The 17,348-nt window shown below is 35.2% G+C and overlaps 1 protein-coding gene across 1 annotated transcript; it reads right to left on the bottom strand.

Moving 5' to 3' along the window:
• Positions 1-3,344: 3,344 nt before the first annotated feature.
• On the bottom strand, positions 3,345-8,706 carry LOC103329744 (uncharacterized). The gene is made up of 4 exons (XM_008232249.2): positions 8,476-8,706; positions 8,001-8,102; positions 5,514-5,674; positions 3,345-3,586 (listed from the first exon to the last, which is right to left on the bottom strand). Exons 1-4 carry the CDS (start codon positions 8,576-8,578, stop codon positions 3,479-3,481), a joined length of 474 nt encoding a protein of 157 aa, XP_008230471.2. The 5' UTR covers positions 8,579-8,706; the 3' UTR covers positions 3,345-3,478.
• Positions 8,707-17,348: the final 8,642 nt, after the last annotated feature.

A 17,348-nucleotide genomic window follows, 5' to 3' on the forward strand; every position in this document is an offset into this window, starting at 1 on the left:
AAGGGCTAAATGTAGCCCTCTAAAATATTAATTCTTTAAAGTAAATTTAGGTTTTAGCCACACAAAAAAAAAATTTCACTTTGGAAAAAACCAAATTTTTTCCAAAAAAGACAGAAAAACCTCTCAATTTTCAAATCAAAGACATAAAAATGTAAATGATTCCTTAAGAAATCCAAAACTAAATAAGGGCAATTTTGTCAATTTTGGCTTCTTTTAAAAAATTTCTCTCTCCTTTGGTCTTTTCCAAAGTCTCCCATTTTTTAAAAAATAGTGCAAGGCTAAATTTTTTAATCTCCAGACACAACTATATTTTAGGGCCCTCCATATTTTATTATTTTTAGAAAAACCATGGTACAACACTCATACATTCCACTATTATATATTGTTTAAATTAATTAAACAACTATTTAGAGACAATATTACATATATGACGCGTGTACGTTGACAACCTTGTTTTATTAATTTTATAATTTTTTTAAAAAATGATTTTTTTATATATTTAAACATTACAAGAAAAAAAGTTAATGTTCCAAATTATATATATATATATAAATTACATTTAAATTATAAAAAAAAATTTTAAAAAAAAAAGAAAAAAAAAAGGGGCTAGCTAGGGTCATTGCGCCTTTAATATCAACCCTTGGATTGCAGTTGCACGAGATGTTCCCCTGATCATGCCCAAGTGTGATATTTCCTCTTGTTGGGCAACACATGTGTTGAGCCCACCAAAAAAATTTGGCACGGTTGGAAGGTTAAAAGGCTAAATGTGGCCTTCAAAATTTGGCCAATTTTTTTTTAGCATGACTTTGTTGCTTAAAGTTGAGGAGGATCTCCTCCTAAAAATCAATAGGGTTTTGACACTTGTCAAATTTGAGCAACATTGACAGTTTCGGCTAAAGTTAAAAAAAAATTAAAAAAAATTAAACACGACCATATTGGTTGTAAGGAGGAGCTCATCCTCAATCTTAAGGAGCCAAGCTTCTTCCTTTTTTTTTAAATTTTATCCCATGACTGGAGATGGGTTTTACATTTTTTTGAGGGGTACATGTGGCCTATGTCCCGTGGCTGAAGATGGCTTAAGGATTTGTATATAAAAATATATATAATTTGTATAAATAAGAGTTTAGGATTAGGATTATATCACTTAAATCACATATATATTTGTTTCATTTCATTTACTTTTCTTTACTCATTCCTAGTTTATAATTGATAATTAGCACATTAATTTGTGTCAATTATTAATAAACAATTATATATATATATATATATATAAATAAGATGAACAATATATCATATCACTAAACATAATCATATCACGAAACATAATCGTACTACTACCACCAAATATAATCATGTTTTTCTTGAACACATCACCAAACATTTACATATTTATTTATACCATCCTTTAAAAAATATCTTTTGATACTTATTATTTTTTAAATTATTTCTGATTATGGTCTAATTATGTAATAACCTCAAAATAATACTTTGTTTTATTATTTTTGTGGAAAATGTTATGTTGTGTGACTTTATTGAGTATTTTATGAATTTGGTTTGATGTGAAAATATTGAATTAAGTGAGTTTAATATCAAATTTAGACTAAAATGCCCTTATGATTACAAATGAAGTAGGTCTATAGGTAAACATTCACAAGATATTAAACATAGGTAAACATTCATATTAAACAAATTATGAGCTTAACTAAATTGGCTAGAGTGAAAGGTGCTCTTCACTTTGCACCCGAGTGCGAATCTCTCTACCATAGTTTAGATTAGTTTTTAAAATTAAAATAAAAATAAAAAAAACTCCTTAGATAAACTTCTCAAGACATCTCCGTGCTTAAACAAAATTCCAAAGTCAAATGACTAAATTTTCATCTCATGTTTCTATTTTAAGGTAATAAATTGGACTCCCTTATGCAAGTTTATTTAGTCAATGTTCATATTTAGAGACTTCAGGGAATGGAAGTTTATCCCTGGAAATGCAAATGTGTTCTTGAGTTCAAGTGCTTCAGTACTGGGATTCACAATTTAGTTCTAAATTCAAATTGTAATGAGCAGTTTGGTTCAATTTAGAATATTAAAGTCCAAAAAACCAAACCGACTCATACAAAAAATTCTCATTTTTTTGAAATTCAGAAACGACACTTATTTAGATAAAATTTGAAGTTCAAATTTGTGGCCCCTAAACTCCACCTTATTTTTTTTTTTCCTAGATAGAATTTCTAAATGCCTAAGTTAATAAGCCCTGAATAAGAGAATATTTCAAGTTATTTTTCTATCCATGCATAAATGGTTTGGTTTGGTTTGGTTTAGTTTTATGCTTAAGAGGTGCAATCGTGGACCAAGCAGAATCATATTACAATTTAGGATTCGATGGTCGGTTTGGCCTCTTTGGAAACCGCTAAATCGAACCAACCCGTCCACAATAGTTTTTTATTTATTTGACACCTTATATTTTCTGATTAGTTTAATTTGTAGTATAAGTTGTTTTTTCTTTTATAAGGTCAGGCCGTTACATGTTAGCGAATATTTGCTTACTTGTTATTAAGGGAACCAACCCAACCAAATTGAACTCAATTGATCACCAAATGGATTGATTTAATTCCGTTATACTACTAGTATGAGACTTAAACCAAATCAATCCAGATTTTGGTGTTTACTGGTTCGGTGTGCAGAGGCCTCAAATGATTTTTCCTTTTCACACCAAAGCACCTTTAAATTCCTCTAAAATCTGCCACAGTTTCAAGGCTCATGAGATGTTTCCCCCACTATTTTCTTATCTTCTTTTGCCCTAAACTTGATCTCTCCCAGGTTTAATAAATTGAAGCCTGCAACTTCATCGGCACCCACGACTCTCCTTCTCTTAACGCTTAAATCAAGTGACATTCAGACTTTAGCACTTTCTGAGTTGAGAAGCTCTGCAGCTTCAAACCCATGCAAGTAATCGGATTTCGCCTTCGTCAGTCAAGCCAAAATATAGAGAAAGCATAGTTACAAGTAACAACTTACAGAGTCTCGCACATGTAGCATACACGGATCACATGTACTACCTGAAGGAGTTTGTTATGTTCTGCACACAATCTATGGAGTTGATGCCGTAGAGCCAAAGCATCAAAGATGCGTGCGGTAAATAGTATGATGGCTTTGTAGGTGAGTCCAACAATGACTCGTTACTCTCAGTTTTCAGTACTAATGTTCCAAGGTTGCTCTGCCACATACCAACTAGCTCAAAACCTTACCGGTGATGGGGGACTGCTATCATTTGCAAGCAGGATGGATGCCTAGGCAACACAATCTATTCATTTCATTCTCTGGGACCAAATAGCCATCCATCCACCACCTTCTTATGACAAGTGCTGCATTTTTATTTTATACATACATTCATTTACGGTTTTGTCTAACAAAGGAGCATTCCAATCCTTACAAGGCACTTGAAATAGACATTTGATTGTTATATGACTAAGATACCAGGTGCTCAACTAGCAGAGACCAAAGATCCAAAGACAATTTTAAAATTGAAACTGATGCAAGACAACTTCTGGTTGTGATCATCCTTGATTGTCATCTTGAGATTGTAAGAGCCCTGTAAATACGAAACAATGTTATCCATGCGAAACATCCAAATAAAACCCATCACCAAAGAATAGGTTTAAAAGTGCAACTGTCGAGTAGAAATGCTAATAAGAAAAAGAATTTAAATATTGCATCTTGTTATTCACATAAGAATAAGAAAATGATATTCTTTTCTCTCTCATGCCTCTTGAGCCTTAACCATCTAATTACTGCCACATTGAGAACTCCTGAATGAAAATAGTAAAAACATTTTCAACATAGGAAGCTGCTGTTTCTTAGGTTCTTTTGGGATTTTTTTTTTAACTCTGGATTTTTTTGTGCTTGTTTGTTATTTTTTCTTTTCGTTTTTTTTTTTCTTGTCTTGTTTTGCTTCAGTGTTTTCTAGGTGGAGTTCTGGTTCCCTGCATTTGTCTTGTTTTCACATGTGCTTTATAAAATTGTTCTTCATCCCTGTTTATTTTAAGAAAAAACATGTGACTAGATGATCAAAAGTAAAAGTATTAAAGGAAAATTCAAGACTAAAAGTCAAATTATGATATGAATAATGGTAAGACCAAAACTCTAGGAAATGTTACGCACTCAATATACATACAACAGACACACACACCACACGAAAGTCATGCGTTTCCAATTAAAAAAACAAAAACAAAAACAAAAGGTGGCAATGAGGACTGGAATCTATTAGAAAAGTATTATAGGTAATAATTCGCCAAAAGAAACCAATGACGAGCAATCTGAGGTAAACAACTATCTTCAATCAGGATAAACAAGCCATTGGAAAATTAAATCCAGTGAGGAAGTCGCAAAATAAAACATAGTATCAGAGAATAAAATAACAGAGGAATCCATAAACATAATGAATCTCTCAAGTCAAGAATTGACATAAATGTGATAAGCCAATAAAAATATATACAACATAAGCAATACATAATAGCTCTATGAACACAAAAAGCTATAAATTATTAGTAACAGGCACAAACTAATAATTATCTGAAGTCCTGCTACTTTAAAATGGTCTTGAAGAAGTAAGAACAACAAAACATGTAAAGTAGAAAACAGATAAGAATGTATTGAGTTCAAAAACTTTAAATTTAAAACATAAAGGTTTCAGTTCTGAATAAGTTATACATTTAACCAAGACATATCAACGCCGAGATACTAGAGACAATTGTAAAAGGTTCATAGTTATCAAATGGTGGGCATGAGGAAATGACCAAAAAAATTATTGTGATAGTCCGAATGTGATACGGAGCCTAAATAGAAAAACTTATCATATACTGCAACCCTAAACATAGGGAGAACTCAAAAGTGGATACAAAAAATCGTGGCACAAGATTTCGATAGGGAAAAATAAATTAGGTAGTATCAGAATATAAATTTATAGAAAATAAAAAAACTACATGATATATCCAAATAGTTTTCTGCCCAACCAGGGAAAGCACGACAAAATCTATATTAAAAATAAAGAAGTTAAAAATGGAGTTAAGAAGGTGAGAAGTTATATTCCTGAAGCTTATTGAGGCTTAAGAAAGTTCGGTTGCCAATATAAGTTATGTCCCGTTTGTGAACCAAATGGTATAAATCCATCTGGTACATTCATCCATTTTCACTTTTTCAGGAACCATTGGCAAGTGTTTAAACTTTAATAATTCAGTAAAGAGCGCAGGGAAAAATTACAAATAATAAGGCAAAGACCAAAAAAAAAGTAGTTGATAAGTAGATGGTACATGATATTGTATAAACATTCTCAAACTGTTGGTATCAATATAATCAATCATGCAGTAATACAACCACACATAAGCTCACACGTGCCCACTAGTATTTGAGAGATTCTTTATAAACTGAAGTCAGCAAGTGTGCCTCGAAAGTGAGGTAAGAATCTTAGTATGGTAAAGGTATGGAAGATGGCAAGTATAATCTTAATAAGTGAAACTTACAGGGGGAGTGATCCCAGGTAAAGTTTGGGTGTGAGAGAGCACAAAGTTTCCTGCTGAAACTGGGCAGGAAAGCTCTTCACAAAGATCATGAGTTTCTGTATGTACGCGCACCCCAAAATAGTAAACCTCAATCACCACTTTCCCACTGGAGATGGCTTGACCTGTATGAAGCACAGCAGGCAAAATTGTCTATATAAAGCCGAAGGATATGACCGATGGATGCATGCATAAAAGGAAACTCTTAGATACATGATTAATATGTTTATTATTAGAAGAACAAACATTGATAAAGAGGAGGCCAAAAACATTTGTCAATTAGAAATATATTTTGGAAGTACCCAAATTACAAATCAAACAAACAATACATATTTTGAAGGCATCTTTGCAAAATGTTGCTCAAGACTTGAGAAATATTCTTTTATGGCCATCGTATAAATGAAAACCAAGACAGATGGCTGCAGGAGAGGAAATTCATGAACCTAAGTCAAAATCAGCTGCGAGTTGGAAACCTATTCTGCATCAGAGACGCATCAATGAGCACTGCAGTTGTCATTTGGAGAAACAGTAGGTTTGTATTTTGCAAGTCTGGCGGGATGGTTATGGTTGTTATACCTATAATCTCTTTAGATGCCTTGAGAAACAGCAATCCCATCCTCACGAAGAATGAACAATGGTCTATTATAAGCTCTGATGGGAAGCCCTAATCCACCTCTAATGAATGCCCCTCCATGAGCTCCCTCAATCAAAAAGGCAGCCCCTTAGTTAACTTGAAACCAAACTAATGGGCCTGTAATCACCAAGCTTCAAAGAGTCCAGTTTCTGTGGAATTAGGAATATGAATGCTGAATTGGTGATGCAGGACGCGTAGGACTTAAATTTATTAGTTTCCTAATGTATTTGTTAGTTTCCTAGATTCTCAAGTTTTCCAAATTCTAGTAGGATTTCTACTTTTCCAGATTTCCAGATTTCTAGTTTTAAGTTTCCTATTTTATTTGGAGAATTTCTGTTTAAGCAAGGGATTTTTATCCTGTTATGTCTAGGTTTTAGTTTGCTATAAATACCCCCATGTAGTTCTTTAAAATAGATTTTTGAATGTTGAGTAAACCTTTTCCTAGAACTCTCTCATTTCGTCCCTTCTATCTCTATTTCTTCTCCTCGGCCTCCGATATTCTTCTTTGTTCTACTGTTTTTGTCCTTTATCTCGTCTTTTCGATCTCTATTTCTTCTCCTCGGTCTCTTATATTCTTCTCTGTTTTATTGTTTAAGTGCTTAATCTAACACCTACGGGCTGTACTACATCAATTGGTTATCACGTTGACCACTCTGTAAAACTTCTCAAACACCATATCAAATCCTCCAAAATGTCCAAGCAATTCATCCATACAAAAACCATCATGCCTTGGTGATTTATATCCTCAAGGCACTCAAAAATAGCCCTTCTGTTATCCTCCCCCTCAAAGGGTCTCTCTGACCAATTTGCCTAATTACTGTAAGTATTCTGTATATAAGGTGCTTTCTGATGGTGTGGCAAACGAGAATTGTGCTCATTAGGAAAGAGCAGGTGCTTATTGGTAAGATTCTCTATGTGGTCAGAGCCTGGAAGAGTACCAAGATGTATTTCCCAGTGATCAGCCAGACAGGTTACTAGCTATGAGGGACATGTGGTACCAAATTGATCTGTTTCTGGGGTATATCTTACCTAATAGACCTCATTACTGCATGAGTTCCAAGGGGCATAAGTAACTGTGTTGACATGATGGGAATTGTTGGCCAAGGACTTCTTTAGAGAATGAGTATTAGTCCACAAGCCCTACTCCCAAAAGGAAGTATTCACTGAGGATGTGAGTTGATAATATGGTGGTCGACAAGAATTTTTATGTTTGCTGGATGACTTGTTAGATCACTTACATGTACTAAAAGAAAATTTTAAAGAAAGGAAGAGTGAAAGTCTGTGTATTGCATCTCAATGGGGTACCGTACAATACAGTGGTTAACATAATCGAGTACCTGTACATATATGTTCACTCAAATCTGTCCTAGGACGTATATTTTTCCTCAAACCTGTCCTAATGTTCTGCACTAAATTGAAGTTAATTTGTGTTACAAACAATCATTAGCAGCCTACACTCACGACAACATAGAAAGGTCATCTTTAATAAACTAAATTAAACATCGGATACTGCAAAAACAAAATTTGGATTGGAAAAGAGTCAAGAAGGTCTTCAAATGGAAAACTGGATTTGAATGTTTGTCCTTAATTGTTAACAAGAGTAATCTATTTTGATGAGACAAAAGCTGGCTGTTAATGTACTTGGTTCTCTACATAAGCATGGTCCCTGTTACCTAAATGGAATATATAAAACCAAAAGCAAGCTGAGAAAATAAAGTAGGTCATGGCTATTCGTTATCCAGCCAACATTAAGCAGATTCATCAAACAAGGTCTAAGAAGATAAGACAGGCAAACAGTGAAAGCTGAAAAGTTATACCTGTTGAGGCCGAGATGTTAAAGGTAGCTGGCTTGCCTCTCACCACTGGGTCAGGCAATATCTCGACTCCCTGGACCTTCACAGCATATTCATCTGTCTGACCTGAAATTTGACAGATACAAATTAAAGTTGAAAAATAAAATACACCCACCCCAAAAAAACAAAAAACAAAACCTTTCTGTGAATGAATTATAATGGTAATTGATTAAAATGATATAGACAAATAACTTCCTCAAGGATTCGAAAAATAAAGATCGAAATTATGAGAAACTTTCATGGTTGATCATATTTCAGGAGCTTAAACCAAATTAAACAACTGGGATACAGTAATCTAGTATCTTCCCATTTACCCACAATTTTTAAGCAACCAATCACAATCAAATTGGGTTGTTCTCAGATATGTAAAAGAAGAAAAAGGAAAGAGACAAAATAGGAAACACATTTAGGAGCCCATTAAAGTGAAACCGAAACTGACCACAATATTTGACATCCGTAGACTGAGTGAATGGTAGAAGCAGGAACAAGGTGAAGAAGCAAAGCACAATGAAGTTGAGCTTCAAGTGAACAAGCATGGTCATGATCCGCCTCCTCTTGGGTTTTTCCCTATGCTTTCGTTTTTTTTATTTCAGAGAAAAGAAAATGCAAGTAGGAGCAGCAAACAAAAATATTTCGTGGAAACGAAAGAGAGAGTTTGGATTAGGTGTCGAACAGAACAAGAAGAGGAAGAAACGTGGTTAAGTGGAGTTATTTGCGCCAGTGACTTTGTTTGTAATAGACGAAGCATAAAATATAGGTGAATTACAGTAAACCTCCCAATTTATAGGGTTATTTATGAGTCCATATTTGATTTTTGGGACATTTATAAGTATATACTCAACGTTACGGAAAACCTACATTTCTCCGTTAAAATAGCTAAAAAATTAGTTATCTACCTATGTGACATTTGTGAGACCCATTTTTTAATTGATGTGGGATTCCACGTGGATAAAAAATAATAATAAATTTACTTTTTAAATTATTTAAAAAAATTAAACATATTAAACTATAAATTTATAAAAATTAAAAATCCTACCCAGATTCTCTCTTTCTCTCCCCGATCTCTGCCCCTTTCTCCCAATTTCTTCCCCAGATTTCTTCCCTCCACCTGCATTTCTTCCCCACCCAAGCGAAAAACAAAACAATTTCGATTTTTTGTTCGCACTTAAATCAAAACTTGAGTCTACGGACTCTCCCATAGCTGAAACAACGGAGAAGCCACCCAAGGATATTGAAAGTGATGACAAAGAAGAGCAGACGTTCGAAAGCCTCGGATCGGACGGTCGTCTTATCCGTGCCCTAAACAAGAAGAAAATTTCTTGTTCAGATCGAGCGAAGCCACATAAAGCTCCTCCTTTGATCAAGCGAAGCCTGAAATTGAGGCTTTTTAGTGTTCTGCAACCTTAGGGTTTGGATTCAAATTCGAAGTTGATCAATAAATTAACCAAGTACAAATTAGGTTTTTTAATCTATTTGAGTTTGGTGGGTTATTTTTTTTATTTGTGTGATTTTTTTTTGTAGGGGTTTTAAAAGCCTCAAGCGTAATTTTCAACGGCATGCCTCTTTGGCTTGTGATATCTCTTTTCATCATTTACAAAGCTTACATGTTTTGAAAATTTAGTTAATCAATCTGCATCCTTCAATTTGTAGATTCCAATGCATGTGTTTGATTTTAATAACGAACTGGTTCCTGGATAATGAGACTTTGACGTGCTCTTCTCCCTCTTTAATTATTGTTTTCATAATTTTGGAGCCTCAGCGAAGTTCATGGGGTTGGCTGGGTGTGTGGCGTGGGTTCCTAGAGGAGGGTAGGTGTTGGATGTCGGCTCAGAGACTTTGGGGTGGTGTTAGAGCAACTCCACCCATTTGCCCTTAGCTATGGCAAAAGGGGAGCTAGGGCAGCTACTATTCACGTGAATAGTGGTTGCTCTTGCAAATAGTATTTTGTGTTTCCACCCGTTGTCATGGCTAAGGGCAGTTACTATTCATTTTTTTGTTTTATTCACAAATTTTTTTACCTCAATAATTAATTTGGATAATATTTTCTTATAAGATTTCCGGGTTCCTACATGTCAAGACTATTCATAATCGGATAAAATTTCCGGATAAGATTTTTGGGTTCAAATTTTAGATGAATTTCAAAATTCAAAATTCAGATAAATTTTTGGGTTCAAATTTCGGATGAATTTCAAATTCAAAATCAAATAAGATTTTCATTTCAAATAAGATTTTCATCTAATAAAATCAAGCCACGTGGCATCTCTATCTTGCCAAATTTTTCTATAAAACCAGAGGCTCCACCCATACATCTCGCACCACATCTTTCTATATTTTCATTTCTTAGAGTTTAGAATTCATACTCCATTCATTCTCAATGGAAGAATATAGGAGATGCTTAGAGAGGCAAGAGCGAGAAAGAAAGGAGAGAAACCGTAGAGCCGATAAAATCAGTGAGTTGCAGAGACAAGTCGATGAACAAGTTCTCATAGCAGTGGCAATGGAAGAGGAAGAAAACCAAGGTCGCCGCCGTGGTTCGCAAGTCGGCCGTCGCCGGAATGTGGACAGACATAGGCATTCTCGGTAAGAATCTTTTGGAAGATTATTTTATCCCACTGCTTTGTACTCTGATGTTGATTTTCGAAGGTGATTTAGAATGCAACCCCATTTGTTCAATAAATTCATGCATGATATTTGCAATTATGATGCATACTTTGTTCAAAAGTGTGATGCTGTTGGGGTTTTGGGACTTCTTCCGGAGCAAAAGCTTATAGCTGTTATACGAATGTTGGTGTATGGAGCATCTGCTGATCAAGTGGATGAGGTTGTTGGAATGGGGAAGTCCACTACGTTGGAGGCTTTGGTAAGATTTTGTTATGCAGTTGAAAATCTGTACACTAGGGACTACCTGTGTAGACCTACTCCCAGGGACCTCCAACGACTTCTACAAAAAGCCGAAACTCGAGAATTTTCAGGAATGATTGGTAGCATTGACTGCATGCATTGGCAATGGAAGAATTGCCCAACTGCCTTGCAAGGTGATTACAGAAATAGAAAAGGCCAAAAAAGTATCATCCTGGAAGCCGCTTCGACACATGGGTTTGGCATGCTTTCTTTAAAGTTGCCGGAGCCCAAAATGACCTTAACATCCTGGGTCAATCTCCGGTCTTCAACGATGTTTTGAGAGGCCAAGGCCCCAATATTACCTATCAAGTCAACAATACAATCTACCAGACGGGGTATTATATAGCTGATGGTATCTACCCAAGGTGGACCACATTTGTCAAATCCATTCCGAATCCCCGATCCTAGAAGCAAAAATTATTTGCTACCTATCAAGAGGGATACAGGAAAGATGTCGAAAGGTGTTTTGGCATCCTTCAAGCTCGGTGGTTGATTGTTCGAGGTGCAGCCCGTATGTTTGATGAGGAGATCCTCCGAAGCATTATGATGACTTGCATCATCCTCCATAATATGATTGTGGAGGATGAGTACGATTATGATGCTGGAGAGGTCTACGAACCGGATCCAATAAACACGGCCTTGACCCGGATTTATGAAAGTCCCATGGGGCTAAGTGGAGAACCGTTTGAGCCAGAACCGTTGGTGAGGGACGATCATTTTATGACTCGGATGATAGATCGATATACAGAGATGCAATCTTCGTATATTCATGAAAGGCGTCAACTTGACTTGATGGAGCATCTATGGGCGGTGAGCGGGAATGAAGATGAATGATGGAGTATAGATGCTTTGGTTATGTTTTATTTACTTATGGTTTGGTTGTGTTGTTTTTTATTGCTTATGGTTTGATTATGTTGTTTATTTATTTATTATTGTGCCTTGTTTGTAGTTTTTTTTAAATTTTGAATTATGTTTTGTTTGATGTATGGAATATGTTGAATAAAATAGTCTTTTATTGAATGCTTTGTTTATTAAATAAAGAAATCCAATACAAGTCATTAAGAATTACTACTACTAAAATAAAATACATGAAGTACACCAACTTTAATACAAAACATGAAAAATAAAAATACATTAAAGGTATGCCAACTAATTTAATGGTTTTGATCATTTAACCAATCCGTGTTGCTAGGCCCATCATCCTGGAAAAGTCTTCTTCTCATAACATCCCTTCGTTCTAGCTTCCAATATTGTTTTGTTTCAGGGGACATATGAATTGTATCCATCGCCATAGTTTCCCGATCCATCTTCTCCATATCTTTTTTGCGCAAATACTCATTTTCTCGTGCACACTCGGCTTGAATTGCCACCTCCATATCTTGGCGTTTCTGCTCCATTTCAATTCTTATGGTGTTTTGCCTTGCAATTTCCTCCAAAAACTTTGAATTATGATTGTTTGAATTACCCGCTTTCTTTGCCTTTGCAGCCTTTCGGCCAATAGGCCTCGGTTCCTTTTGGATGGGTGAGTCTTCACTCATAGGGGAATCGAGAGGCGAATCCAATGTCGTTGAATCACGGAGAGGCGTCTCGTTTAACACAACATCGGGACCCGTGAGAATAATTATGAAACGTTTACAATATTTCACCACCTCCCAACATTCATGATGGGTGAAACTTTTTTTGCCACCCCCGGTTGCACCGAACCACATCTGTGCTTGAATAAGCTATTTAACAAAAAAATGGAAATGCAATAAATATTTAAAATATATTGGATATGCAAGTAACAAAAAAAAAAATAATGGAAATGCAATTAACCTTACAACTAAATTGGAAGTGCAAAAAATATGAAGAAACAATTGGAAATGCAATAAATATTAACAACATATTGAAAATGCAAGAAATATGAAGAAACAATTGGAAATGCAAGAAATATTAACAACATATTGAAAATGCAAGAAATATTAACAAAATATTTAAAATGCAAGAAATATTAACAAAATATTGAAAATGCAATAAATATTAACAACATATATATATTAGGACATTAAACTTAATAAAATGAAAATTACAAAATACTTACCTCGTTAGTACGATTTTCCCCACTTCTATACAAGTTCATCGCTTTTGCCAAGGCATCTCTCCACTTGGCCATCTCTTTGTTGAGAAGTTTCCACTTACTCGACAATGCCATTTCCGTACGAGGCAACTCCGGAATTTTTTCGCAAAATTCAGCATGAATTTTTTTCCACATATGGAAAAATTTCATCTCATTGCCTGTCATGGAACAATGACAAACTCGGAGCCAAGCCTCACACAAAGAAACATCTTCCATGGTGATCCATGCCCCTCTTGTTTCGATAGAAGAAGCCATAAAAATAAGAAATAAAAATACAAGGTGAAAGAGATGAAAATGTTGAGTGAAGAGTGAATAAAATGTTGAGTAATAGTAGAAGTAGAATAAAATGTATGAGAATTGGTGTTGAAAGTGAAGGGTATTGATAGGTATTTATAGGAAAAAAAATCAGATTTTAAAAGTATTTTTTAAAAAATTTTGATTTTTTTTCATAATTTTATTGTTGGAAAACGAGCTTGGATGAAGGTCAGAGAACCAAATCAAGCAATCGGGCGTGCCACGTGTCTTCCAGACGTTGGAGTTGCGTCGCGACGTTAGCGCAATGCACGCTAACGGTAAAAAATTTGATTACCGCGTGCTCGACGCCACCCCACGCTTTGGACCTCAGCGGAGTAGCCTTCGGGCCACCCGAGTTGGTGGGTCCCACACCCCGGGCCACAACCGAAAGCAAATTTTTTTCCCAGCCTCGGGCTGGGCTTCACTACTAACATGATAGCTTGGTATTCATGTTCTTCTAAGTAACAGTGTATCCTAGGGCATGGTGTCATACAACTAACTCAACCTGATTACCCACCCATGTTCAGGGATAGCCCCAGGATTTCAAATTTGACTGGGCTAAATTTACCTTACATATAAACATACTAAGTAGATAGAAAACTCGATAGTACGATGTAATTTCATTGATAACAAAAAATTAATAATACATCTACTCAAGAGGGGGAATGGAGGGGGGCGCTGAGGGACATAATGAGCCTTACCTCTCAAATAACACTATATAAGTTGCACCCTTCGAGTCTTCATAGAATTAAAATAATTAATTATCGATTAATTATCTATATTATCAGTAAATTCTCTTTCAATGTGAAGTAACATACAATCAGCAAGAAATTCATCACCTATCTTGTTTCGAAGCCGATTTTTGACAGTCTCATACAAGAAAATGCTCGTTCTGTTGTTGCTGTATAAACAAGAAGAGTTAGCACCAAACGAATCAATCTGTCAATCAAGTAGTAGGTTTGTGCTAATCTTATTTCCACTAAGCGTTCAAGTAATATAGGAATGGAATCAAGATTCTTGAAGGTTGGATTGTGATCCATGTCAATCTTATAAAATCTCAATTGTTGATTTAAAGCCTGCAACTCAGTTGTAGTGAAATCTTGAGGATACAATTTATCAACAAGAGTGTATATATCATCAATGTTAAATCGCTTGAAAGCATCACGGGGATCCAATGATAAGCTAAGACAAAGGAGTTCCACAGTTTCATATGGAAATCTAGTATTTAACTCTCCCAATTGATAATCTATTACCTCATTAAATACATCCATATGATAATAATGCTCCACTGTGATACAATCTTTTTGTTGACAAGAACGCCCAGTTCCCATTGTATGACGGGCACCCATATAACGCATAATAATTTCATGTTTTTCACAAAATGATCGTACACTTTGTATAAAGTCATCCCAACCATTGTTTCTCATCAAGCTCCATTTTTGTACTTGTAACCAAATTCAAAGCACTTACAATGTCTTCAGATTTTCTTTGAAGTTCTTGACAAAGAAAATCAGTGCATCTCATAGTTTTGTCCAACAAATTCTAGGCAAAGACAAAGTAAAAAGACAACATAGAAATTTTAATACCTTCTACTTCCACGAAATTGTGAAGTAGATCCATTATAAATGATATCCTTTAGAAGTGTCTTGGTTGCACCAAATAAATCAATCAAACTCCTAATAGAACTAAAATGTGAGCCCCAACGAGTAGTTCCAGGTCGTTGCAGACATCGAATTTGATTAGTCCCTTTACCTGTTCCAAGTCTTCCAGCTGCTAATAAGTCTTCAATTTCAGCTAGTCGGGTTAATTTTAACTCAGAATGGCATTGGGCAGAAGCACCAACAAAATTCACAATGTTATTCAACATTGAAAAAAATCTCCAAAAAAGTCATACTTCTTTAACAGCAGCGTTTAAAGTTAATTGAAGGCGATGAGCAAAGCAATGAATACAATATGCATATGGACAATCATTGAGAAATAATGTTTGTAAGCCACTCCATTCACCACGCATATTGCTAGCACTATCATATCCTTGACCATGCATATTGCTTACTAAAATACTATGCTTACTAAACACTTTACAAATATCACTTTTAAGAGTTGAGGAATTAGTGTCGTGAACACTCACAATATCAAAAAAAAACTTTCTCAAATATGCCCATCACAACTTACAAACCTTATGATAATAGCCATTTGTTCCTTCTTAGAATCGTCAAGTGCTTCATCAACGAGAATACAAAATTTCTCATCTTCCCCAATTTCATCTTGTATCCTCTTCCTCACTTTGTTAGCATAGATATTTAGAATCTCATTTTGTATCTTATGTGAAATATATTGGGCATTTAGAGGAGCATTTTGTAACACAACTTTTTCAACTTCTTTGTTAATTCTTGCAAAAGCCTTTACGAACTCAATAAAATTACCCCGATTAGAAGAGTCATGAGATTCATCATCACCTCTAAAAGCCATTCCTTAATTTGCTAGATACCTAATGGCCTCTATTGTGGTTGTAAGCCTCAACCTATTTTTCACAACTTCTTGTGAGAGTTGCACAACTCTGTCAATATGGTGAGTCGGGTTCTTTAAATCCATCAACTTTTGGATAGCAAAATGATGTATTGAATTTATAATGCCTAAATGAGTAAGGAAAGCACACTCTTTGCCACCAACTCTTCTCCAATTTCTAAATCCATCTATAGTGAATGCCTTATGTGAGTGATCAACGTCAAAAAGAAAGCGTGGAAAACAAAACACTTTATCTTTATGAACAGAATACTCAAGCCAAGGATATTGGTTATACCAATTACCATTAAATCGACGCATGTGTTTCCCTTCTAAATGAGGTGGATATTCCTTTAGTTTTGGTTGACATGGTCCTAAGAGAATATATGCTCTTCAAAAATTATCATGTTGATTAGGCGGAAATGTGTCTATTTGAGGATGTAATCTTGGATCACGCTCAAGAGAATTGGTTTCAACTTCTTGATCAAAATTGGCTCTTTGAGACTCAGCTCTTAAACTTTCAGATTCAACTCTTTGAGATTCAGAATAAGGTTGCTCCTCACAAATTGGAGGAAGTAGTTAGAACCCATGCTAGTTGATTCTTCATTATTTCTTTTTTTAAAAATCCAGAATAGTCTTTGATCTCTTAGGATTTAGATGATGATCCGACTTTATAAAGTTAAAGTATAATCTATTGGATAAGCAAGAACACCAAAATCAATTACAAATCCTATTTGATAATTCATAAATAAATCATAAGTCTCAATTGCAAATCTTTAATCGATACTAAATAAAATCCAAAAAAATTCTCAAATTTCAACATAAACAAATTGAGAGAAGCTTACTGTACCTAACAAATATAGGAGCTTGGTTCGCTTCTTGAATTAAGCCTTGAAGGTGGGTGCAACAACAACAAAAGTGTTCCTTTACATGTGCAAGAATAGTTAAAAAATTTCTTCTTTTTTCCTTTCTTTTTTTCCACTGGCTAGTGCATTCCCTTTGTTTTTTTCTCTCTCCTATGTGCTGTTGCTATAGGCCGGAGCTTTCCCTTTTATTCCCCACATGCAAGCAATGTAAGCAAAGGATTCCTAAGAAGGGTAGGATTAGGATATTCACTTGGATGGCTGGCTGGGCTATAATATTTTTTTTGGGCTGGGATTTTAAAGCCACCGGCTATAGCCTGTGTTAGCCTGCCGTGTTCCGTCCCCGCCCATGTCGATTCGTGCGCCGCTGCCTCTAGCGCATTCTAAGGTAAAGTCATCGACCTTTTCTTTGTTTTAGTTTTGTTAAGGACGATTTTTTGAATTTGTTTTGAAAATTTTAAGTGTTTATAGGCGAGGCCTTTCAGTAGTGGTTATGGGTTAGATCGTCCCCATCATGGTCGGTCGGTCCCTCCCAAACCGGGTATTTTTATATTTTCAAAATATTAACATGGAAGCTTTTTTATTTATGGCCTTCTAAGTAACGGTGAACCATAGGGCATGGTATCATACGACTAA

Source organism: Prunus mume, linkage group LG1 (assembly GCF_029339155.1).
Source record: "Prunus mume cultivar Tortuosa linkage group LG1, ASM2933915v1, whole genome shotgun sequence".
NCBI classification, from domain to species: domain Eukaryota; kingdom Viridiplantae; phylum Streptophyta; class Magnoliopsida; order Rosales; family Rosaceae; genus Prunus; species Prunus mume.

Excerpts from the sequence above, each read along its gene's own strand:
- LOC103329744 (XM_008232249.2), bottom strand. The coding sequence starts at position 8,578 with ATGACCATGCTTGTTCACTTGAAGCTCAACTTCATTGTGCTTTGCTTC. Across the intron at positions 8,103-8,475 it reads TACGGATGTCAAATATTGTG|GTCAGACAGATGAATATGCT; the intron begins GTCAGTTTCGGT and ends GTCAAATTTCAG. Across the intron at positions 5,675-8,000 it reads TAACATCTCGGCCTCAACAG|GTCAAGCCATCTCCAGTGGG; the intron begins GTATAACTTTTC and ends TGCTTCATACAG.